We start from the raw sequence: 27922 nt of genomic DNA, 5'->3' as shown, positions 1-27922 counted from the left end.
TACCTATGAGTTAACAATGGAATGTTTATCGATACACGGAAATTATTATTAAATATCAATTAATTTCACGGTGGTAGTTGTTTAATACGCACACGCTTTCGTTTACTCTTACCAATATCAAAGTTATAATAACAAAATATTATTCATTATTTTTATTTAGTGTTTACCTACTATTTTACTGTTATACGCTCATTATTATTAAATAGTTGTCACGCAGTTTGAAAAAAAAATACTTACTTATTTATATTGTGAATAACATAAATATTAAACTGTCACTGACAAACATAGTCTGGTATTGCATAACGAAATATTCGCGACGCATTTCGCGCTGTCACCTTATCTGCAGGACCGTCAACGGTGGCTCCGATAATCTTAATTACTTACCTACAGTTAAATTGCTACAATGCCATCGAATAATAAAATATATAAAAAATAATAATGATAATGTTCAACATTCAAACACGCAGATAAACCTTCCGTTTCTAGTGAACAAAAACAAACATGAAAATATAATGTCGTGTAATGGAGCAATGAAGCGAAATAAAATGCAAGTACAAATATTGCAAATAATAATTGGCTCGCTCAGAAAAATAAAATACATCATTCCACATCTTTAAATTCAACATCTAAACAAGCATCACCTTGTCGACAAAATAAAATAAAAGTTTTTGCAACATCCAATCACTTTAAATTATATCTTACTCAAGAAAAATCTGTTGAAAATTGGCAATTTAATGTTAAATGTTAATCTAATGAATATCAATACTATTGAAAATACATTTATTAAACCACCTCATCCCATATTTGTTAAAGATGAGAACGATTTCTCGGAATTATGCTTAGCATTAACAGAAATAATTTATGTCGGAAATTTTATGCATGCATTTTCAACTGACCACATAAAAATTCAAGTATAAAATCCTATTCCAGGTTGAGTTCTAGTAATATTTTTAGTTAATACTCGTAGTTATTTGCAACATAAATCTCAATAGACCTTTTCAAACAGACCACTCAACAACACATCGCACAAATATATAGGCTTGTAGATGTTATATCTATTCCCTCGAAAAAAATAAATTTCACATTTGAATTTCTTGATATTTCGCAGGATTTCGATCGTATGTAGCATGACGGCCAAGCTCTTTTTCAAACTTAGGCAAATTCTCTTTTTCACATACTATTTACTTATTAAATTTATTAAAATTTATCAGAACATCATTTTTAAATTAAATATAGATCTGTGTTCCTAAATATATAGAAACAATTAACATTTCTCAAGAGGACATTGTATCTATTGTTCTTTATAATATTTTTGTTTCCGATAAACCAACCACACCAACATAAGAAGCCAATTATGCTATTATAAGATATTAATGAGTAATTACTATCAAATACGATCTACTCATTGTCTCAACTAAGCTACAAAATCACCTCAATCGTATGGAAAGTATTAAATTTAAAACACCAAGTAACATGGACTTAAGCTAGATATCAATAATAAGCGTACAAACATCATTCAAACAGCTGTCTCATTAGCTTTAAACTTTAAAAAGTAAAGTACTACTTAATGTTACTTACCCACTCCTTGTTTTTCTATCATTGATACACACAACAGATTTTAAAATGTAAAAAGCTGAAATGCTCTACCAGCTCACACGTTTCTCTTAGGAAATTCGATTACAAAATATTAGCTGAACATAAAACTATACCTATTCAAAAATCATTTAATAAACCTCAATACAAATTATTACTGCAGTTATTGAAGAGCGATAAAATAAGTGCTTAAATAAAACACCAAAAATACTGAAAACAAAACTAAAGGCAGTTTTTAATCTTAAAAATAAGAGATAGCTGAACTTTCCAAACTGCAACTATACGAAATATTTCAATTACTTACATTCAGATATTGTAAGAATTAAAACTTGAACCAGTTGAAACATTTCTGTAGCAAATTAGATTAAGTATTAGGAGGTTGGAAAAGTATCAATGTTAAAATGCAATAGGTTCAAATAATGTAAAAATACCCTTCGTTTTTTTTTCATAGTCAAGTAATAACAATTACAAAAAACCAGAATATTTATAAAATAAATTGTTTTTTTTTTCAATTTAAAAATGAATATAATTAAAATTATCATCAAATATTCAGAACAGGTCGCCTATAATTTTCAAAATGTATTTTGTCATTTTGAGCTAATCATAGGCGTTTAATATTTAAGACTTTTTTACATAAATTTTAATGCAAAATGTTATACTCGGTCGAAAAGATTGACAATTATTTACTACAAGTTTTTCATATCTTTTTTAAGTGGAACTTAAAAAAACAATTCCAAGTGTAAATTCACGTTTTATATTTTATGGTTGTCTAAAGTTTAAATTATAATGAAATGTGATATTCTCACTTAATTTAATGATGTTTATTTTAATGTTGTCATTCAATCAATATTAATCGTAGAAATTTAAAACGTTCCACTAATAAATAATTTTTTTTTTTTTTTGAAAACACAATAACATTTCGTAATTTAAGATTAATTTTAAACTACTTTTTCCGTTAAAAAGTACGTTGGTATTGATTATACGTTAATAACAACTAGTAATATTATAAGTAAATTTTATTGAAAAAAAAAAAATGGTTCAACCAATCATTTTAACGCAAATATAAAAATAAATAAATAATAGCAATATACATTTATAAATAATAAAATATTTACAACGATATAATATATTATAGACAGTATTATTTTGTAGATATACAATGATTTTTTATAACATTTAAATTTAGCACATCCATTACAGTGACCTACTCAATATCCGTGTACATTCTATACAGCGGAGTAATTCCCTCGGTTATTTTTCCTATTTTTATTTACATTAAGCCCTGAGTTAATAGTTATTTTAATTTAGATTGTGCGTGATATTCGTTTTTAATCTGATACCTACCTGTAACTCGTAGTGTACAGACTTCGAGAGAACCGAATTCGTAATAAAAACAGTATAGTTTTCTACTGACGCAGTACCACTATACGGGTCGAATATCACTGACAAGGTAACATTGCTCGAATTCTATGCAGAAAGTACGGTGTCGACATCCCTTTTCTACTTATACTGTATAAAATTGTAATTAATATAAAATATATTGTCGTTTCTATAAACAAATCCATGGAAGTTATCTAAAACTAAAGAACTTAAAACTTAATATTTCCTTGAAAAATACGCAACAATTTTAATACCTACATTAATAAAATTAAAAATAAATACATTAATACGAACATAAATTTATTATTCCTCGAATTGTTCATAATATTATTCTATTATCCCAAGCACGTGTATAATAAGCCAATAAACTGTTATTTCATTGAAATTAAATTTATTTTAGACGGCGAACCATATTCACGACTATTCTATCAACAAATTGTTATAACTTACACTTACGTATGTATTGATTACCTAATATTGTGCATGTTGTTATTAGACATTTTCCACCAACACACTATTATTATAAGTAAAATATATTACAACACTGATTTATTACAGCATTACGGTCTCTGAATACATAATACCAAAACTGAAATTATTTCACCATTACGTTTCTCTAATATTTAGTGTATGGATATCTCTAACCTACGCGTGTATACAATATTATAGTCTTAATCGGTTTGCACAGATTAACGTCCAAAGTTCGTGCACATCCATCTGTTTAAACGCAATTAGTTGGAATAACAATCATAAAATAGACGTAGAGCTGGGCGGGTTGGCGATATCGAACTGCCGGTCGTGTGCCCATCAAATTCATGACCACGCACGCGTTTGTAATTATACCGTATACAGCTCGTACACTATAACGTAATATTATGCTAATGGAAAACGGCCATAGAAACCTTATATTATACGTATTTTCGCCTCTTATCGGGTGAATAGATAAGTATAGCAGGCATATACAGATAAGGTCGGTTACCTCGTGAAAGGCCAGTCCGCGTCCGTGGTGGTCGGCGCCGAAGTGCTCCTACACGGAAGACTCAGTCTCGGGACGATTTTCAACGTGATCGGTCGTCTTCTTCGCGTGTAATCTGTAAAATTCAAAAGCACCGGAGATCAAAAGACTAGACGACGGAAAAGTCGATACTTCTACCTCTAAAATCTACGGTCTACCTGCGTAATGTGCACGCACGTACAAGAAGAGATATAATCGAGAGCGGGTCACCTTCGAGTTTTTTAAGGGGTGACGGGTGGAAAGGTTATGGTCTACGAGGGGGAAATAATTTGGCGCATTATACCTAACTACTGTAGTATTTTAGTATTCACTACATAATAATATGACAGGTAGTTAAAAATATGCACACAGTAAATGCCTTTATCTGGTTTTAGGCGGAATTGGTGGTTGAAATATTAGTCTAGTCTCCGAAACATTGTAAGTATGCCACGCCAGTATGGACGCATATACGACAGTATAAATATATAAAATGTGTATAACATTATATTATATCACCACCACCGCCCGACGTACACAATGTATCGCACGGCCTTTGCCCAGACACCCATCGCGGTAAAAATAGCCGTTTGTCTAGGAATTCCAGTGCAGCCGTGAATATATGTATATATGCAATATATATACATACATGTGAATATCCCCCGGGAACACTTTTCCGGATCTGCAGTGCATTTTCTCGTAAAGTACTTTGCAGGGTTTCCGGGATCCCTTCAGAGCTATAATATAATCTTATCGGCAAACGGAACGATTGTTTTTATGTCACATTGTTTTTATGTTTTTATTCGGGTACTTCCCCGTCTCCCTTTAGCACTCATGTAGATACTAAAATCTGTGACGCAATTCTCTAGTGATGGGATTTCGTCGTCTGATAACTGACAGAGTACAATATATATTATTATGGTTGTGGTATATTCATTTTGCCATACCATCGGTCGGCTGCAGTGTGTACATCAAAACTATATTACTATATTGTATATTATATAATACTGAAACCGTTTATATTTCCATGCTGAAAACTTCCACCGAATGTAACTGACTGTTAAAAAAAATAGACTTTTAAAAACAGATTGTTAGATTATATTGTTTCGGGAAATAACAAAAAAAAAAATCGTTATAAAAATATAAACCTAATTCTTTCTGGTAACCGATTTCGGTATTAATTATTCAATGGACTATTCCTATACTCGTCTATAACCTATACAATATTATTTCGTTATGATTATAATCAATTTACATAAACATTACAAAGATATATGTATAATATAACAAATATACACATATTTTACCAATGGGATATCCAATGTATTATTTTGTTGTAGGTGGACATGCCGTTTTTGAAAGACTAGTTGAAATATAAATAATATAGTGTATGGCATAAATATCCTTAAGAAACAAAATATTTAAGATTATAAATCACCCTATAAAATATGACGTATAATTTCAAAAAGTTTGAAATTGATTTTTTTAAATGTTTATTTCTTATTTATAAAAATAGAAGATAATTAAGGTTAGGATAACCTAACCTAACCTAACCTAACATGTTGATATAATAACAATTCTAACTTGAAATAATGTGCTACATTATTTTATGAATTTCAACCACATTCATTTCACCACATAGATATAACGGTGCTCAGTGGTGCTGAAAATGTAAGAAACTGTTTGACAAATTATAATGAAATGACTACTTTTCTGTATTGCTTTTTGTTTCTGTATACTCAGGGATTTAAAATTGTGAAAATACGGTCGGAAAATTCAAAATTGTATATTGTTTCTCAAGAAAACATAATTAAATTAATTATACATAAGCAAAATTATTCTTAAGATAAATTAATATATATCTTTAGTAATTACGAAATTATCAAAACAACAAACTATATGTTCTACACATGTATACAATAATTAATAGATAATTTAATAATGTTTATATAACATACAAAAAATATCACAAACTTACTTGTTCATACTTAAAACTAAAAAGAGTTATACATTTTATTGTAAAATGACATTATACATTTTTCATAACTTTTATTGGAAAAATTTTAATCACACGTTACCTACCTGTTTAATAGATAAAAACATTGTCTTATTATGAAATTATTATATATAAAGAGTTGTTTCTTTTTTAAATTAATTATATAAAATGTAATAAAATGTTTAAAAATATTGAAGTATAATAGTGTACATACTATAATACATAGTGCATTTAATTAATCTATTTTTATAGTAAATATAAAAAGACATATATTAACATTATGCTATATATAATTGAGTTTTATATTGTTTCATTACTGAAATAAAATCAAATAGAAAGAAAATATTAGCTAATCCACGACTCTTAGAGTAAAAACGGAAGTACATTTTCAGTATGTTAATAGGTAGGTACTGCTTTTTATGTAAATTGAAACTTGTTGTAGGTAGTAAAACATTTTCCCTAATGAAAAATAAATTACATAGCACTTTAAAATGACTAATAATTTTCATTCTATACTAAAAATTTACAATTGTTACCTCTGGAAATTATTCCTTCCTGTCAACATTGTCATTCAAAGAATATACAATTTGTATTTAGTAATTTTTTTATGAAATAGTATTAATTTATTACACAAAGTTAAAATATACATAAAGATAGTATTAAATATATATTATGCAATATAGGTATACAAATATATTAATACTTTTACCCATTACATTTTATGTATTTTTGTATTATGTCAACAAAGTTTCAAAAGAAGAAAAACGGATTAATAATAAAATAAAAACTGTCACGTAAACTATAATATGAGAAGATTATCTGTAGAATTTTTTATATACATAAAAATATGATAGTATAATCCAAGACTACTATGTCGTATGTTCTTTTATGTTATAAAGTTATCGAATGAAAAGAATTTCTGTTGATCAACTCCACGGAAATTGAGTACGTACCTATTATCATCGAATATCACTGTCTGTGGAATTAAATACAAATATTTTTTGTTCGATTAAAATAAATCACTTCGGGTTTCAACGTTTCATAAATACAACAATTATTATTGATTTATTTATTATGTTCAATACACAGAAATGTAGGACAAGCAAATGTAATAATAACGTTAAGTTTAAGTTTAAGTTAACTAAAAAAATGTTTTTTTAATTTTAACTTACTAGTAAATTTACTTTTCTAATTAACTCAAATACTGTTTGAGAGTCTATAAAAATAACTGAATTTTTCAGTAAATTTTAAAATAACTATTTAAGTAATAAAACAAATATTTTTTAAATTACAGATTTTTTTTAGATTCTGAACGGAATAAGGAATGTATTGATTCTAAAATGATGTGTAGTTTTTTATTTTGTGTGTATGAACACTATGAACCATATTTTGTCGAAATAATGCTTCAATATAAAACTTCAGGGGTGGTTTCCAGTGGTAAATTGAATACCCTTGTTGCATTATAGAGGTCAAAAGTAAGAAATTTCCAGCAGTCTTCAAAAAAAAAAAAAAAATCAAGAAAAACCACAATAGAAGTGACAAAAAACAGACATTTTTACAAAAAACAAGTTTTTGATAAAATCAAATATTTATATTATTGTAAATCAAAAAAAAAAAAAATCACTGTAAATACTTGAATTTTTAGCCAAATGTTTACAAAATGTGGAAAATTTACAAATAATTTTGTAGTTGGAAATTCATAAAATGTTTAGCATTTAAATTTAAAATAAAAAAATAAACACAAAGTTATCCTTAAGTTTCTCTTTAAATAACTACTGAGAAGACAAACCTTTATAAAACAATTCTATGAGCGTCTGAACTTTAAATTTTACGAAATCACCTAACGATAACGATTAATCTTTAAACGATTTTGAATATTTGTTATTAATTTGTTAATATTTGTTGTTATTAATCAAAAATAAGTAGTAGATACTTAAAACTTTCACCAGTTATTTAGATTGGGAGTTTCTTTAAATTATTTTAATATTTTGCTTATTTTAAAATAATATCAAAACTAATATGTTATTATAAATATGTAAATCTATTATTATTATTATTTAAGTATGCAACGAGGTTAGGTTAGCCTAACTTGACTCAGAATACATTTCACTCACCGCTAATATTGTAATTACGTTTAAACTTAAGTTACATCACAAATCTTTCAGATAATGATATTTATTCGTAGGTATGCGTGTTATTTGTTATGTTTAACTTTATTTGCTGGTAACGATATTGTATGGCTGAGACATGCAGTATGACGGAATTATACATAACAGTAATGAATTGTACGAAAAATTTAAACAGAAAATAACTTGAACGTTGGACTCAAATATCCGCCGTAGATTTACTTGAGGTATTGTTCACTGGGTTATAACAAAACAATCCATATTTATTGACCATTAACTATAATATAATACAGGCATAATCCTTTAATTGGAGAAAGATTAGTTTTAATTGATTTAGTTGGATTATAAGTGATAATTATAAATTAAATGTCAGAATTCTAAGCCAGAATCAAAAAATATTATTGTTATTGAAATTTATTCCGCCAATTAAAGATTATTATTATTATTATTATTATTATTATTATAAAAGAAAGAAGATTAGTAATATAAGGCAGAAATGGCAAACCTTTTTAAGCATGTGATCTTTTTCTTTAAATTTCTCTTCGAAGGCAACTTTAATGCTTGGAAATACCTAAGGGAATACGAGATTTTTGGATTATCAAATTATAAATGTTTTAAATAATAGAACGACGTTCCTTTGAAAAGTATTGTCTGTTTGCAGAAATCTCACGATCACTCTACACTGTTAAAAATACGTAATATTAGTTTTTTTCATTAACTGACCGTGGGCTCTATAAGAAAAATAAAATTGACTTTTGTATGCTTGTATGCGTTCATAATATTATTTAAGAAACACACCTAATCATATATATTCTAAATAATATGTTTTTTTTTTTTTTATCTGACAAACGGTTTTAAGGCATTAGATTTTAAGAATTTTTAACTTGATAATAACGTAATAGTTTAAAACTTGTTATTTTTTATTTGAGTAGACCACTAATAATGATTTCTGTAATAAACGCCCTTTTAACATTTCCCGTACATATACGTAAAATATAATATATATATGTATATATTTTAGGGCTATAACCTTTATACAAAAAAAATTTCTCAATATTTTTCACCACCTTATTAGCTGATAATATGACTATTTTTTAAAAAATATTGATACCAAAAACTAATTTTTCGGCTATATGAAATAAACTCCCATAGACAACTTACATTAATACTAATAGGTGATATGAACATAAATTTATCTGACACCACAAACTCTACAACTCTATACTACGATTTATTAAATTCTTTTAACTTTATCCAATACATTAATTGCCCCACAAGGCCTTTGACCAATAGTTGCATCGACCATATATTCATTAGAGATAATCACAAACATTATAATATTCAATCAGCGGTCATAGACTCACTAATTACTGATCATTATCCTTTATTTTTACAATTAAATCATACCGTTCCACAACAAACTAAAAATTCAAACAATAACTCATATAAATTCGTCAACTTTAGAGAACTAAAAAAAGCAATTAACAGAACAGATTGGGGAGAAATAATAACTTCAAAGCATGCTGAAAAGAAAATAACATTACTTACATCAATTATAAAAACCAATTTAAACAATAATACATACCATGGGACAAAAAGCAATAATTATCAACGAAACCAGTGGATTACACCAGGTATCATTTACGCCATAAAAAAAAGGGATAAATTACATGTTTTAACTAGAAAGCAACCTTTTAACACTCTCCTAACTGATAAATATAAAGCATATAGAAATAAACTATCAAATATTATAACAATACAGAAACAGAATTTCTATGGTACCAAAATCAAAAAATTTTGCAACAACCCTAAAAAAATGTGGTCAACAATAAAGGAAATAACGATGCAAACGCAGCCTACCCCAAAAATTCTATTTTAATATTGATAACAATAACTATGAATCCGATACTGACCCACTTTTTATAGCCAATACCTTTAATAGATTTTTTACTTCAATGGGTAGCCAAAATAATGCAACAAAAAAACATTTTTTCCAATCAAATTCATCAACAGATAAACTTAATTCGAATCAATCCTTGTATTTAAGAAAAATAACGGCATTGGAAGTAAATAATATTATCTCAAATATGAAAGGCGACTCGGCCCCCGGCAAAGATGGAATAACAATCAACGTAGTTAAACAGATTAAAGAATCAATATCAGATATCTTAGCTCATATTTTCAATAAAATACTATTGGAAGGTATCATACCAGATTCTTTTAAAAGTGCCATAGTAACTCCAATTTATAAAAACGGTAATAAAAAATTAATAAATAATTATAGACCAATTAGCTTACTAAATATTTTCTCAAAAATTTTTGAGCGGGCCATAAAAACAAGACTTTTAGATTACTTAGAAGAAAATAATATCTTACCTAAATCACAATACGGATATAGGAAAAACCTAGGAACAGAAGATGCATTAGCACGGCTTACTATGGATATATACAATAACTTAAACAATAATAAAAAAACATTAGGAATTTTCCTGGACCTCAGTAAAGCTTTTGACAGCATCTCTCATAAATCGTTGATACTCATACTTCAATCAATAGGTATAGTTAATAAACCACTAAAATTATTAGAATCTTACTTAGACAACAGAAAACAACAAGTAATAATTAATAACAAATTAGTGACGAAATTACAATCACAACGGGAGTTCCTCAAGGGACAGTATTATCACTATTCTTTATATTATATATGTCTCTTCGCTAAGTCATTTAAACATTCACGGTAAACTATTTTCTTATGCAGACGATACAGCCATCCTTATATCTGGGGACAATTGGGACGAAGTTCGTCTAAAAGCAGAAACGGACCTCCACTTGATAAATGCATGGTTTCTTAAGCATAATTTAAGAATAAATTACACTAAATCAAACTACATTAATTTCACTCTTGACAAAAGAACCCAACCAAATTCAAATACAATTAAAATCCATGATATAGATTGTAAATCTAATAACTGTTCGTGTAATGTTATAAATAAAACGGAAACTATTAAATATTTAGGTATTATTTTTGACCAACACCTAAAATGGGATACACACATAAATAGCACAATAATGAAACTACGGAAAATGCACTATCTATTCATTAACGCAAGAAAATACCTAAATAACCAGACTCTACGTTTAATATACTTTGCTATGACACAATCTATTATACAATACGGAATAACCGCCTGGGGTGGATTAGGTATTATAGGAAGCAATAAAATTTTCAGAGCCCAAAAAAGCATAATTAAAATAATTTTGAGTAAACGAAAAACATATCCCACCAAAGATCTATTTACTGAATTTAAAGTTCTTACGACGCAACAATTATTTTACAGAAATGCCCTATATTACACATACAAATTTAATTTAATAGAGTTCAAACCTAGACACTATAATACACGACAAAAAAACAACTTAGAAATACCTACGGTTCGTATATTGAAATCTAGCCGATGCTTTTCGCAAGTGGGTATGAAATTATTAAACAAAATTCCGCTGCAAATTATTAACAGTACGTCCTATAAAATATATAAACAATCCATTAAATTATGGTTGTTAAATAATACTAGTGACCTACAAACTATGTAATATACCAGTGCACCTATATAATGTAGTCTATTTATTTACTTATTTATAAATTCTAATTTTTGATGTATTTTTTCTTTTTTTTTTTTTTATATATTATATTATATCTATTTATTTTCTACAATTTATGCTTTAATTACTATAGTTGTACAGGTATATCTATTTATATATTTATGTTTTTGAATTATAGTCAGATATGTCACAATTTCTTACGAAATACCTAAAATATTATAAAAAATTATAAATGTATACCAACCTAGCTCTTAATAGTACTCCATCATCACCGATAAGAGGTTATCCTCAGTGGTGAGATGGGCCATCTAACCATATTGTATATATAATCATCAAATTCTTATCAAAATTGTATCTTTCTCTTGGCCAATAAATATTATTATTATTATTATTTATTATTAAACGCCAAAAGTGAAAAATAACACATAATTTAGACCAAAATTAATATGTTATTATTATTATATTATATATTAAGTACCTAGCTATTTAAAAATATTTAAAATTGTCAATAATGATCGTTAAAATATAACATAGATACAAATAAATAAAATTAAATATAATATTAATAAATTGGTTGATTGTTAAACCCAACTTTTTTTTACAAAGGTATTTAGGACTTTGGAGTTTTCTTACGATACGATATTTTTTTATATATATCATTTTGGCGCTTATGTCCTTCCACCGCATTTTCAATTCTTGTAATGTACACCTTTTTACAAAACACCATCGATCGGTGAAATACGGTTACGTCCACCTTATCTTTTTACATGCGAAAAACCTAGCACTATTGCGCTCTAGTAATTCATACGATGACCTTTTACTTTTTACCTGCAAAATCACACCACGATTGCGCTCGAACCTATTATAATATAGGTCGAATGAAAGTAACACGAAATCTAGCTTAGGAAGGTACTAGTTCTAGTTTAGGAATTTACAAATCAGATTACGTATATAATATTTTACCTAATACTATCTTGTAGGAACTTACGATTCCCCATATAGGTATATATATTATATTGCCTTTCTAATAGGTAATTTTCCAATACACTATTTAAAGATACAATCGGACTTGGTTAACTTGAATTTTAAACTTAGACTTCGAGTTAACTAAGTTTGACTGTTTTAATGATATGAATAATAAATATTTATCATATTATATTTTTTTTATCCTTTTAACAATTTTTTTTCCAATTTCACAGGCTTAGGACTGACAAAAAAAATAAACTATCTGTTTGATTTAAAATATTAATAAGTCCTACTGGATATTTAAATAGTGAATTAACAAATTGTTAGAAAGGCACTACCTATAATATAGGCCCCATCCATTTTTTTCAGGTAAAAGGCAAAAACGGGCTCAATCGAGCTAATTAATAGAGTAGGGTTAGTCGTTAGGGTAGGGTAGTGCTACACTCTCATCGATATGGCATTTTGTAAAGAATGTAGATATACCGTGTAATATTGACATTGCACGTTACACGGGTGAAAATGGGACCTTTTTTTTGAGTAGGACAGGCAAACACTGATTAAATATGGTGTGGCATCTTTAGTCATCTTAAGTCATATGTCAGAATTGTAAAGTTGTGAGTTGGATACGCACAAAAAAAAAAAATAATTTAATATAAATTTAACGAAATCATGTTTAAAGGCTATTGTTTAAATTAATAAACAACAATGGTTAACTTATTGTACATTACCGACGAAATTTGTTAAGAAAATAAATTTAATTATAGTGAATACAGACAGATATACAATGTCATGTGCTATTTAATATTAAAATAAATAATTTATTGGGTTTATTGTTAAAATGTCTTTTTGCTACCTAGGCGTGTAGTTTTTAATTGATGACTATTATTTTCACAAATCTTTAATGTAACGCATATCACTTACCTACTAAATAAAGAATATTAAATTAAACAATTTAGTTTGGGTAATTCATTATGGTACAGAGGCAAATTACAACATAGGTGCAGAAATATATATTGGTTCTATAACACTTTCAATGATAATATTATAATAAGTCGTTTTTCTATAATATTATGTTCTATATATACACATCCACCGACACGTGTGCGCACGTCGAGTCCGTACCTGAGGTGGATCCCAACGAATTTCTGGCCGTGAACGCGTATGGCGACAGGTAATCGCACGTGACCGGCTTTTCGGAACCGTTGCCGTCTTGCAGCTGTTGGTGTTGGAACAGCAGCTGTGGGACGAGCGATTCGTCGCCCGGCGACTTGTCACACACATCGTGTGGCTCGCTCTGCCCGAACAGTGGATCGTCGTGGGTAACGCTGAAGCGAAATCCAGTGGTCAAACACTCCTGTGAACATAAACGTCAGTGGTGTCAGTCGGTATACCGCGGCAGTAGTAAAATCACAGTTTTAAGTGAACGACAGCGCCCGTTTGTTTTCCCCACCCGACCAACCAACAAACCAGCAAAACGCCTCCACAAAAAATCATTTTTTTTTTTTTTTATATTTTTGATAAATATTCATCTATTACATTAATAATGAATAATGATTATACCTAGAAAATAATATTTTTGAGACTATGACATATACATTTATCTAAATATTGTCCTAAAATAATTTAATAGATATTCAAATTTACAATATTTGCAGTTTTAATTTTGAAATCAATTGATAATGAATTATAAAACCGAAGTAAATAGTCATTATAAATATTATTTTCTATAATAATAATTATTGTCGTAAATCGTAATAGTTGATTTTTTCCTAAAATCACTCAAATATCGTAAAAATATATTTTATTTGAATAAGTGTATAATTGTTATCAAATATTGCATTGAAACTCCTGTTAAAAATTCATTTATTTTTTTCACAGTAAACAGTAGATAATATAGAAATTTAGTCGGATCGTAATTATTGATCACTATCACACAGTTTCACTTCAACTATTGAACTATAACAATAGTACAATACATTTAATAAGCAAAAAAGAAAATGTAAAAATCCCAAGGAGTGGTACGTAATAATATTATCAGGTTTTCGGATTTACAATAGTTGTAAATACATAGGTAGTTACTTTTTATCGACAATCATGATATTACAGTACATCAAAACTTTGTCCCTAATTACAACTCCATAACACTTGTACAGTTGTCCAAAACGAATGCTCGTATAGGTACTGAAACTTCAAATATAATAAATTATAAAGTTTTTCACCGTTTATATATTTTATTAAACAATTTAGTATTTCAATTTACTATATTATTATTTTGTATCATTAACGCTGTTTAGCGGATATCTTAAGCTTAATTTTAAAGTTCAGATCGTCATTGATTACATATAGGTACACCAGAGCGAGTGCCGGTGTTCGTATTTGTTAAAAATATTCATTATTCACGTGATTATACGACGTGAGAAACACTTTTAAACGTTAAATAAACAGTTTTTTGGAAAATCATCCATCGTAATATTTAATTAATAATAACTAATAAGTAATAAGTAATAGGTAATATTGTTTGACGCCAGTGTTCGCTATCACGTATACTTATTTTATTTTACGTCCATTAATGGTAGTTATACGCATTTCAGTTATTAAATTAAAATACAGTTATTAAGTGTTTATAAATTGCAAACTTTATGTTATTGATTGATATAGTCATTGACAAATTTAGCTTAGAAATAAATCGTTGTTTTAAAAAAATAATAATAATATTATTATTATTCAAAATCATTTACAAAATATTTAAATACAGCATGAATCGTCATAAGGGGTGGTATATTAAATATTAATTAACGTAAAATATCCATAAATTGCAGAAAAACTAATACTTTTGAGAATATTATTTTAAAACAATTAAATTTTAAATGATTAAGTATTATAAAATAAAATTTTTGGAAAAAACAATTTATTTTTGACTATTTTTCATCGTTATGCTTTTTAGTTTATTTACTCTTTAGAGTGGTAGTACCATTTCATATTCCAAGGCCGAATATTATTTAAATTTTTTCTTTCTATCAAAATCAAATTTCGGACAAGTAGTTAATTAACTATAAATAATTTAAGTTAAGATAAGAGGAATAGTGGACCAACAATTTTTGAAAAACGCATGTATTATTTCACTTCTCTTGACCAAAAATTGGAAATAACTCGTAAATTACTCATCCCAAATTCGATTTTTATAAATCGAAGTCCTCCCAAAATAATGTATAGGTAATATATAGTATATTATATATATAAATATATATATAGTAATTATATAATATAGTATGTTTTGGAAAAAAAAAAATAAAATGTATATTGTTATTAAATTAAACGTTGTTTTTTTTAACGACTTACAATGATATTGTAACAAAAATATATTCAATAACGTTTATAGTATTTAAATTAATGTGTTACGTTAAATGGATCAATTGGTTTAGTTTTAGAGATATCGATATTTTTTCGTAACAATTACACACTTGTCATTAATTATTATAATACATACTTACTCTAAACGTGAATCCAATAAAGCTACCGTGTCAGAACTACTAATTAATGTATTTACATCTGTACTAACTAACTAACACTAAAAGGATTGAACCGTTTATTTTTTATAACAATTTCGTTGTGTATGCCAGTCGGTTAATTACACTACTGGTATTTAATTATTAGTTTGTTTTGACTCGATTTTAATTTATTTTCACCTATATATCGTCAAATAGCTAAAATTAAAATCCAAATTGCATCCTATTTCCAAATTAAGGTATGCCCTTCATTAAACTAAAATGTTTATATTTTAAAAATAACCAATATATAGACTTCAAGTAATTAAAACTAAGTATAAAATCCATGTTTAGAATAATAAATTAAGTTCATAAAAATAACTGTAATTGAAACGCTTATATAAGAACAAGCAAGGTCCAATTCATTTTTTTTTTTTCAGGAAACAAAAAGAGCTTATTTGTAGAAAACCATCTATTTTGTTTACATATTTTTTTGCTTATACTCGTATACATACCTTATAAGATGACGAGTAAAAATTATTAATTCAATTTTTTTTTATTTTCTTTAGTAACAGTGTTAAATATTTTTTTTCTTCAGAAAAAGACAGTGGATCCTTATAATTGTCTCAATTATAAATAACAAAGTGGATTTTTCCTAATTTAAGTTTATAACACAAACTGTTTAATGACTTTGTAATTTTATATTTTAAAATCTAAGTAATTTACTTTGTTGTAGTTATGTTTTATGTATGAAAAAATTACTAATTTTTCATTTTTTCCCACACGGTTTTATGTGCAATAAAATTGTCCTACTAAAAATGGTACTTTAAAGTTCCGGCATTATAATTAGGTATTAAAAAAAATCTTTGTCTGATAAAATGCTATATAATATTATATTATTTAGAAAAAATGCTGCTAGTATAAAAATGGCACATAATAACAAAAAAGTATTATTATGAAGTTTAACTCCTAATATAATATAATTAATAATTATTTATTAATATCAAGTACCTAACAATTTTGTGTATTATTAATAAAAATAAAGTTGATTAAAATCACATAATTTCTTGTTATGTATTGCAAGTATATCATGTAAATTCTGACGGTTAGTGACTTGGTGTACTTACAAAACCAATTTTATTCAAAAAGTTTTCATAAGCTTATTTTTGACTATACTAATTATTATTGCAATCGTTATTTAATTTATTCTTTTCTGTCAAACTCTAAAAATTTATCAGGATTTTGATTATTGCATTAAAATAGTCTTCAAACTTTATGATTTATGAATAGAAATTCGAAAAATTCATCGGTTTCTTTTTAAATTGTTATGTTCTAAACCATTTATTTCTAATTACCATAGCAAATTAAGCATAATGTTATCATATTCTAATTAACTAGTTACCTTTTTGTTAACCTTTTGAATAATTTAATTAATATAATTTAAGTGTATATATTGTAGACATATACACTTGATATTTATTTAAAACATCGTAGATTTGTAGATATATAATATTATGCTTCATGAAACTAAACATAAAAATATTTAATATTTAAGATTAAATAAAAATTTAGATTTAATTCTACAATTTTAAATTAAAAGTAGAACTACAATTCATAAATTTATGTATAGTTTTTAAAACTTAAATGTTGTGTGTCTAAATATGTATGTTTATTATTCTAGATAGTATAAATAATTTAAAACATGTTAATATTAACAAAAAAATAAATTATTTAAGCACAAGATAACATCATCTGTATTTAATCGAAACATTAAAAATTACATTTAAGGATAATACTTTGATTTAACTTGAGTAATGATTAAGGATAGACTGATAGACATAATATATGTGTTTACACTTTTACACGGATAGAGACCGTGAAAGACGTATAGACAACAAGAATATATTATAGCTTTACTGTAGATTAGCAATTGCTTTACTTACATTAATTAGAAACTTAATAAGATATATATAAACCAAGTATTTAATTAGACACATGTATAATCAATTCACCGTTAATAATAATAAAAAAAAAAAATTACGTTTTGTAACTACAATAATTATATACAACCAAAAAATTAATACATTTTTATTTTTAAAATTTCGTAATTTATAATAATAAAAAGGCCAACTAATAATAGTAAAAACTATATTACCTTTTAAAATAATTAAATATACTAGGTATTTAATTTTCTTTTAATAAAAATATATTATGTATTTCTTCACGATGAATCATTAGCATTGGGGCTATAATATTTTTTTTCAAACTATAAAAATAATAGTTAATATTTTTACAGTACAATAATAAATATTTATTATTAATATTATTAATTATAAGTACATATTAAAAATATTTTTAATAAAATGTCATGGTTATCAGTTTTAGTTATATTATTCTTTCAATTTGAAGTTTTATACTTCCTTTGATATTAGTATTGTCAACTGAAAAAGCCAATAATATTTTATAATAATAATTATTATTTTTGTCCAATTATTTTTACTCACAATTGTACGTTAATCAAGTCTTAACTTTGATTTTCAATAAAAACAGCAATTATGCTCCGTAGTAAATTTATTTACTTCCTACTTTTGAGAAAAAAATAACTTATATGAATTATACCTACATTATATTTGTGTTGTAAATGTGATATACAATATGTTTTAATTAAATAAAAAAATATAGGTATTTAAAATTCAGTGAATACAATCTTATAGTGATTTATACGATATTTTTTTTATATAATATAGTATATTTAAGAATTCTTTTTATTTAAATAATACTACTGTAAAATTAATTGTATTGATTTTGTTTGGTTTTATATAAAAAAAGCAAAATTCTAATAACCATATACTCGATACCACGAGATTAAACTCTAAAATATTAACTTTTTTGGCCATTACTTTTGTTAGAATATACAACTTAAAATTATTACATAAATATTAAATTAAACGTCAAATATTTGAATACCCATAAGGTTATAACTAATTTAGCCTAAATATTAATCCTATTTTACTGTAGTTTAAAATACTTATAGTACATGTATTATTATGTAATCTTAAAGTAAGAAAATACCGTATACATATGATACTATTTCACTACCCATATTTATTATATTTTAGAGAGTTTCAAAATTATTATTTATTTCATAAAAGTTATCAAAAAAACTCAAATCTGTGAAATTATACTGAATTTATATTTTATTTTAAATACATTTTGGTATTACTTATTTTAAGTTTATACTTTATTCAATATTGATTTGATGTTAAAAAGGGAGTACAGTTAACCAATTTGTTGAATAGTTGTAGGTGTTCAATGCAAGTCACTGATATATATATATGTGATACATTTAATTTCAATTATTGTAAACGAAATCTTATTTTGATTAAAGTTTTTCAGCCTACCTATATTATTAAGAATATTTTAATTGCTACTAGAATAATTTATTTTACTGTTACTAATATGGCAAGTTGAATTAATTGTTGTCAAAAACATTTCGCTTATTATATTATAAATATTTAATTATTATAACAGTGTATATTTATATTATACTATACGTTATTTCTATTGTTATAAGTCAATACCGTCTAACAGTAGATTCTAAAACAGTTTGATTAGGTTTGTTGTATAAGTAAGTAATAACATAAAATTGTTTTAAACACTTTTATAATAATATCATTATGCATGTAAAATAATATATAAGTACAATTTTTGAATTACAATATAACTATAATCGTCTTATAATGTACACCGCACCATCCAATTTGAATTTTTTAAAAGTCAAAACTACACTACTAATTAACACACTATTAGCGTTGATTTGCATAACTCATATTTATGAATTATTTATAATAAAGCATAATATGTTGGGGGGTTTATGGTGTACAGCCAATGGGTATGAAACCCTCATAAAATATCACACCCACCAAAATACCGAAGCATGGAATCTCCTCTCTTACGCCTCTCTTCTAACGCAGTGATATCTCACTCATATAATTATTATTGAAAAGTTTGAAAATATGTAACAGCTCTTCTAAACAGTAGGTGTCAAACGTATCTCGTCATTGAGAAAGTCACTGTAATTATTGTATACAATTTGAATTCGTATACTTATATCGTACGTGCTGCAGTTGTTTTATTGTTTTATTATATGTAGTTGTTATGTTTAAAACAACATAACAATAATATAATATCATGTTATTCTTGTTACAGAAAATATATTCCTACAGTGAAATACATAAAATACAAATGGCAGCTTGAAATAATAAACGCTTTCGTTTGAATAAAAAGTTTCTCGGCTTTTATAGTATTATATAATATCGGTTACACTCGAAATACGTAAGTCAATCACGAAGATTTTGGTTTCGTTTGACATACAACATACTTTTTTTTCGGTTCGCTGAAGATATAGGAGTATACAACTCAGTAACCAGCGTCAAAGAAAAGTAGAAAAAATAAAATATATTGTTAACCAAACAGAAAATGATCTTTTAAAACTCGTTGTTTTTATCTCGGCGATTATCGCAGCAGTTGCCTGTACTCGGAAAACAGCTTTTAGTATTTTAATATTCAATCGTACCGTTCGTAACTATGGTGTGTATATTGACGCAACAAACTTAAATGTGTTCAAGACTTATGGTAAAACACTAAGGGATGCTAAGGTCGCAAAGTTAATAAAATAAAAATATCGAACTGTACATGTACTTTACAGAGACGATCTTCAGTTATGTTTAATAATTTTATATATATGCTATCCGTTGATTAGTTACCCCTTCAAGGCGTCAATGTATATTTAAACGCATGTATATTTCGCATATCGTTCGATTAACTCTTTTGAAAACAAAACACCATTGGTCATCGATGATTCTGTACAATGTACATATTATTTTATGTACCTAACATACGTAATTTATACGCATGAAATTAACAACGTAACGTAAACATAAGAGTAATGAGCGCTATGCTGGACATTGCGTATAGTTTACACGTGTAATTATTGCATGGAAAATCACGGCGTTTATCATCTATAGATAATATATATATATATGTATACTATAATATTATGCCGATGTCTAGATGATTTTTGAACAGATGAGTGCGAAATAAATACAATTGTTACTAGACAATTCTTTTATATTTTACATAATTTAATAAATTTAACTTGAAAAAATAATGATTATTTTATGTTTAAGTTTTTAGACTTAGGGAAAAGGTATGTGGTAACGGAAGTTGATTAATTCGACAATTTAAGAGATATTTATAACCGGTCTATAAAAGTATATGACTATAGATTGTACTAGGCTTATACGAATCCTAGCAATGACGTATAATTGGGAGATGATGTTTGAGACTATCTTAATATAATTATCAGAGACGTATTTAGAAATTTTGCGCCCCAGGTTATCTAAATGCCATTATTTTTTTTATCACCTAAATAACCTAAGTACCGTATTATATCAAAATGCCCACCAAAATTCACAGCTCCGGGCCCAAGTCCCTTGCTCCCCTAAATACGTCACTGATAATTATATAATTATTATTTATTAATTATAATATTGAATTGATTTATGCATAGCAGTAATACTTTAATGTTACCATCAGCCAACACATGTGCGTCTTAACCTTTATACATTATTGACATTTAGAACTCGCTAGGTAATCATATTAAACGTACACCATTTAATTGCTATACTTTTGCAATAAAAACTTTACGTATATTGGTATATTATATTTAATGCAGTAACTTTCTCAACTATGTCCTTATCAAACTCTCCACACTGCACCGTGTCATGTATTTGTGTTATTTTTAACAAAATGTCTATATATTTTAATGTTCGATGTTACCTATCTATACAAAAAAAAAATATTTATAGTATAATTATTTTCAACAAAAACACCCACGATGCCTTGTATACTGTTTCCAAACGTTTTCAATGTTTACCTTCCTATTATAATATATTATTTTCGATTACCATACGCATTTTTTTTTATGCATGTCCGATATTTCAATTGTATAATAACACGTATATAATATTATGTGAAATGAGTGTTTAACACGTATTCAATTCCGTTCTCGTAATATACTTTTGTTTTTATTATCGAATGCACTGAAATAATGCATAGAGTTAATGAAATGTATTATAATAATGGACAAAAAGCAAGGAATTGAACGAGCAATGAGAGTACATACTTATAACTAGACAATGCAATAAACGTATGGAAATATAATAGCTAATATTCATTAGGCACTACATTTGCATTTGGCTGATTGCAACGAACAAAAAAATAATTAGCCCGGCGGCATCTGTAATGTTATAGTAGGTGCATGCTATTAAAAGTATTTTTGGTACGTAGTTACCTATCAACAACTATCATTTTATCTACGAACTACGATACCTACTTATTGACATATATTATTTATAGCAAACAATACTTTTTTGTAATATTAATTTATATATTATTCTACTTAATGATTAGTAGTGGAGACATAGTTATATATTATTTGCGTGAATAATAAAATATCATAAACTCTATACTTCCGTTATGGTTCATAGTTACTGTATTATACTATACTTATTTATTTAAAGACGTTGTCGTATAACTACGATATACGTATGAAATTCAATAGGGTCTTATATTATAAATAATTGGTATTTTAAAAAGACAAGTCTACTCGAAAACCGATAGGAGATCGTAGTAATTGATAAAAATATTTATATAGGTACTCGCACTCTTAAACGAGTGTCACCGATAATATGTTCAAAACAATAATTTCGGTGCGGTCCAGGGAACCCAATAATGGATTCTCAAAATAATATTATACTTATTACGAACCATTTGTTTGAACAAAATAATTATATAAACCGTTTGACTGTTTATTGTCAATAGTTAAAGGCACAATGATTCCATTGGATCATTAGCAATTCAGTAATTCAATAATAATAATTATTATTTTATTCTAAGTTAGGTTATTTATTCGTAAAATCACGATGCATTATGCGTTGGATTTCAATTAAATAAAATCAATTCATAAATTTTGAGTAGGAATAAATAGAAATTAAAGAAAAATCACAAAGTTGAATAAACCCATATTTTAAACACAGACCTGACCACCTCTGGCGTAAGTGGACCATCACAATGGCCACACTCGATGAATTAAGTTCTCTTTGAAAATCACCACGATTTAGATTATTACAATATGAATAGTATTGCCATTAAAAAACTTATTTCAGGCATTACCGAAATGATAATGCGCAAAGCTGTAAGCTGTGGAACGAGTCTTATTTTTTGACCAACGATCTACCATAGGATAATCAAAATATGATAAATTAGTATAATATGTATTTAAGTCACTAAATAAATATTCTAAATACATTTGTTTAGATATAAATATTGTTTTTATTGTATTATTTATATCAGGAATAGCTAATCAATGTCATACACTCATACTCGTACTGTCGAGTCGGCTCGATGGCCAAAAATTTAATGTCGTACGAAAGTATTTTTATTTTATTGTTTAATCTTGAATTAATGAAAAGTATATATATAGTTATTTTTATATTGATAAAGTTATAATTTTAAAAGTTTGTAACTCATTGTTTACAGACATAATATTTTTTACTTTAAAAAATTTTCTGTTTCTAAATAACCCAATATTCGTGTATCGACGTATATAATACGTGAAAGTTTAATTTAAAAGATAAATTATTTTTAATAAAAACTAATTGCATGCGTTAGATGAAGCTAATGCTGCTTGGATCCTATTAAAATATTAAACACTAACAACAGATATTAAAAAAGGATAATGATTTTTTTTTTAAATATATCAGTGTACTAAAAAATAAATGGATATAGATCGTATTTATGGACATAATACGAGTATTACAGATACGTAAATTTTTCCTAAAATTTTGATTGAATAATTTTGTAACGTGACCAAAAAAAAATTTAACACCCTTGATTTATATAAGTATACATAAAGTTACTTACAACTCGTAACGAAAATAAATCGAAATAAATTGATATATTTTAAAAATATATGAGAAATAAAATATTATAGCAGGTATACAAATAGTTTGTTTGATGTACCAGCTTTATAGATAATTAATTTTATACGAAATATTGCTTTAACATCTTGATTGACGATAAAATACAATTATTAATTACATAACTTAAAAATAAATACAATTTTTACGTTATTATTTGTTCAGATTTAAGATAAATAATTAATTAAAAAGATAGTATTTTTTCTTCTTGTTTTAACTCTAGAGAGTGTATTTTTTTCCTTTTTGACGTATTAAATAAAATAGAATAAAATCCAATATTTTGTGAAATAAACCTTGTTGGCTACTGTGATAAATTTATGTTGTTTAAAAAATCGTGTTTTATGTGAAAATCAAATTATAATTAATAGATATACCTTCGGGGAAAATTACGATCACAATAAAAAACAACTTTTTTTCCAAACATATTGTTTCGAATAAAAGCATCATTCAAAAAATATGTATTTTTGTAGTATGATTCTAATTTCGACATAGTATATATATATACAAAAATATAACACTTATTAATTTAAAATTATCTATGACATAAATTTTTGATTATAATAATCATATTACACTCATTATCCCACAACTCATATATAATATGCTATACCTTTAATATAACTATATAAGTATATAAGCTTGCAAATAGTCAAGATTATTTTATGTATATTTTAAAATAATTTTCGTAATTACTTACATTACCTTTATATTTATGCCATAGCCATTTAAGTTTATAAGATTTATCTATTTTATGTTTATACAATTAAATATCATATTATTATGATTTATTTGTTTTACTTCGATAACGTACAAGTAAAACACTATTTATTATTATAAATATAATTCACGACTAGTGATTCATATTTTTGATCTATTGATATAAAGCTTTATTATTTCTATTTAAAAAATTGAAATAGTAAAATGTAATAATATGTTTTTACAATTTCTATTAGCTTAAATCTTTTATACATTATACCTACGGTAATTATAACCAATTTTCTGAAGGTAAGTTATTCTTTTATTTCAATTATTAGTACCAATTTATTTTTATTTATTTTTCTTAGTACTGAGACAGAATACATTTTTTTAATTGCATGATGGAAATACAATTATTGTCAACACAATCTACTGAAAAATCACAATAAATTCGAGTTAACTCACTATCTCTACCTCTAACCTACCTATTTTTTTTTTTTTTTATTAATTATTGAGAATTTATAAATATGATGCAAATTTATTTAGATAAATATATTTCATTAATTATGTACAATATCCATTTAAATAGGTATCAAGGTGTTAATTACCAATGATTTCTTTGGTCGTAACTAATTGATAAATATAAACTGTTGCGTTTATAATTCTAAATTCAATCGTTTCGTTTATTTGTTGACGTAATTTAAAAAATTTGAAACAAAAAACATATATTATTTATCATATTTTATTTACTTACATAGATAAAGCTGATAACGCTGATTAAAGCAAAAATAAAATACAAATATTTTAAATGTAAGTACACAATTTTTATTGTAAAAATCGGTAATTAAATTTAAATTAGAAAAACATTTAAAATAACAATAAACTATATTGTGATAAACTCCGGTATATGATAATATCCGTAGTCAGTGTAACAATTTGTGAAATGTCTTTAAATATAATCGTGTTATATTCAAACACTAATAAGACAAAAGCCTATTATTTTCAAAACTCCAAAGTGCTGTCGCTGGAAGGTCTCTTTATACAAATCCACACGCATCACCTGTCAAATCAAAATATAGGTGTATTTTTGGCTTATTTTACTAAGAATAACATATCATTAAATATCTATAGCATAATTAAAAAAAAAAAAAAAAAAAAATTATATATGTAACTCAGTAGTGTCATTATAATTTTAGACTTTTAAGAAGTAAACTTATTCATGTCCGCTAATTTTTATCTAGTATAAAGAATAGCGAGCATGCTACAACAATAACCCTTATAAAACATCTGTACTAATAAAAAATGATTGTATTTTCTGTCAAATTATTAACTATTTATCATCTAGATAATTACCAAGATAATTATTTTTAACTTAGGGTTAAAATTAAAATATGTTGGAATATATTTTAATGATTGCATTTACGAAACGGTCAGAAAATCATTAAAATAAATTGGTTTTAGAAAATTTGTTTGTGTAAGATAAGGCACATGATTTGGTTTAAATTTTAAAATGTTTGCGTAAGTATACAATAATTATATTTTAGTATTTTACCATCATAACATAATGTTTTATTATTTCAACTATTGAAATAGGTAAGTAAATAATTTGAATTTTAAATGTTCATTCAGTTATAAATACAGTTATTCTTCTCTATTACAATAAGTAAATGTTAAGTGCAGTTTTACTGCAATGTTATTCAACATGTGTCTCGTGGCATATTTTTATTTTGGAAAAAAATATTTAAAGAATACAATTATCTTTAAGATATTTAAATTTCATTTTTTTTATAATTTAAATAAATATATTTTGTATTATTATTGGTGACCTGTCGAAAGAAAAATGTCTATCATCATTTCCATTATGCGTTTGTGAAATTCGTGCTGTTAAATAATTAACTATTGAGAATTAATTTACTTAACATTTGATCAAAGATGTTGTCTTAAAAATATCAGCAACAAAAAACTTTATAAACTAATATCGGATTTGTGTCTCGGTAGTGAATAATATCTGGGTGGTTGTGCCATTCCGCAATTGCAGCGGCAGGTAAATTATTCAATGTAAATATATTATATATTATATAATATATATATATATATATTTAATTGAAATGGAACTTTCAGGAAAAATAAACTTTGTTGTGAAAGTCGATTCAAAAGTTTTTTCATTGACAGTCAATTAACCATAGAACCGAATACTGTGATCAATCTCTTATATAAACTATGCAAAATCCCATATCATTGCTGCAGAGATAGAATCTTTCGTCTCTTTTTTGAAACGAATTCACCCCCCGAATCGTTGACAATCACCCTGGTTCATTACTATACAACTATTTATTTATATATAAATTGCATTGATCGATTTAGGATTCCGTTTGTTCCGTTCGAATTCTTACATACTATATTATAAAAAGAAAAGGTACTTTTCTTTTACTTTTTTAGGATTTGTATTTTTGAATGATTCAACTCAAAGTGTGTATTTACAACGATTATAATAATAATAATTATTATATATTAAATACAATCATACATGTAAATGAGGTTATTACTGTACAATGTTTGATTTTTGTTTTTATAAGCAGTAATAAAGTTAAATGTACCTCAGCATGTTGAATAAAATATATTATGTGTGATAAATGAGTGTATAATACTCTGGCCTTATCCAAACACCATAAAAGAATAACAAGAATGTAAAATAGGCCATTAAGTTCGTATGCGATTAATCTGTGTATAATAAATAATAATTTATGATCAAAGCTTACGAGAATCCAATATTTACGAGGGCTTAAGTATAGTTTTAAATACATTTTTTTTTTAACTTTTCAAAAAAATTCTCTATTAATCCAGCCATAGGTTAGGTTAGGTAACCTATATTTTATTTTATTATTATATTATCAAATAGATAAAATACGAGTATTATAATATAATATATTATTATATATTATGTACAGGGTAATTCATCCATAATGCTCACTCACATTTTTTTTTAATAATACCTAATACCTTTATTAAAATTAAAATTTTGGATACATTTAAGTTTATGTTAACAG

At 25.9% G+C, this 27922-nt stretch overlaps 1 protein-coding gene across 1 annotated transcript in view; it reads right to left on the bottom strand.

The window, feature by feature from the left end:
• The window catches only part of LOC114131724 (cAMP-specific 3',5'-cyclic phosphodiesterase), a 657881-nt gene that overhangs the window by 543161 nt on the left and 86798 nt on the right, over positions 1 to 27922 (bottom strand). The window contains exons 3-4 of the mRNA XM_050200512.1: positions 13775 to 14006; positions 3953 to 4064 (exon numbers count right to left, since the gene is read on the bottom strand). Coding sequence (XP_050056469.1) covers positions 3953 to 4064; positions 13775 to 14006 — 344 coding nt within the window. The remainder of the gene's footprint in view (positions 1 to 3952; positions 4065 to 13774; positions 14007 to 27922) is intronic.

Source organism: Aphis gossypii, chromosome 1, assembly GCF_020184175.1.
Source record: "Aphis gossypii isolate Hap1 chromosome 1, ASM2018417v2, whole genome shotgun sequence".
Classification (NCBI taxonomy): Eukaryota; Metazoa; Arthropoda; class Insecta; order Hemiptera; family Aphididae; genus Aphis; species Aphis gossypii.
Note: the sequence above shows the minus strand (reverse complement) of the source record. Positions and strands in the feature narration are given on the sequence as shown.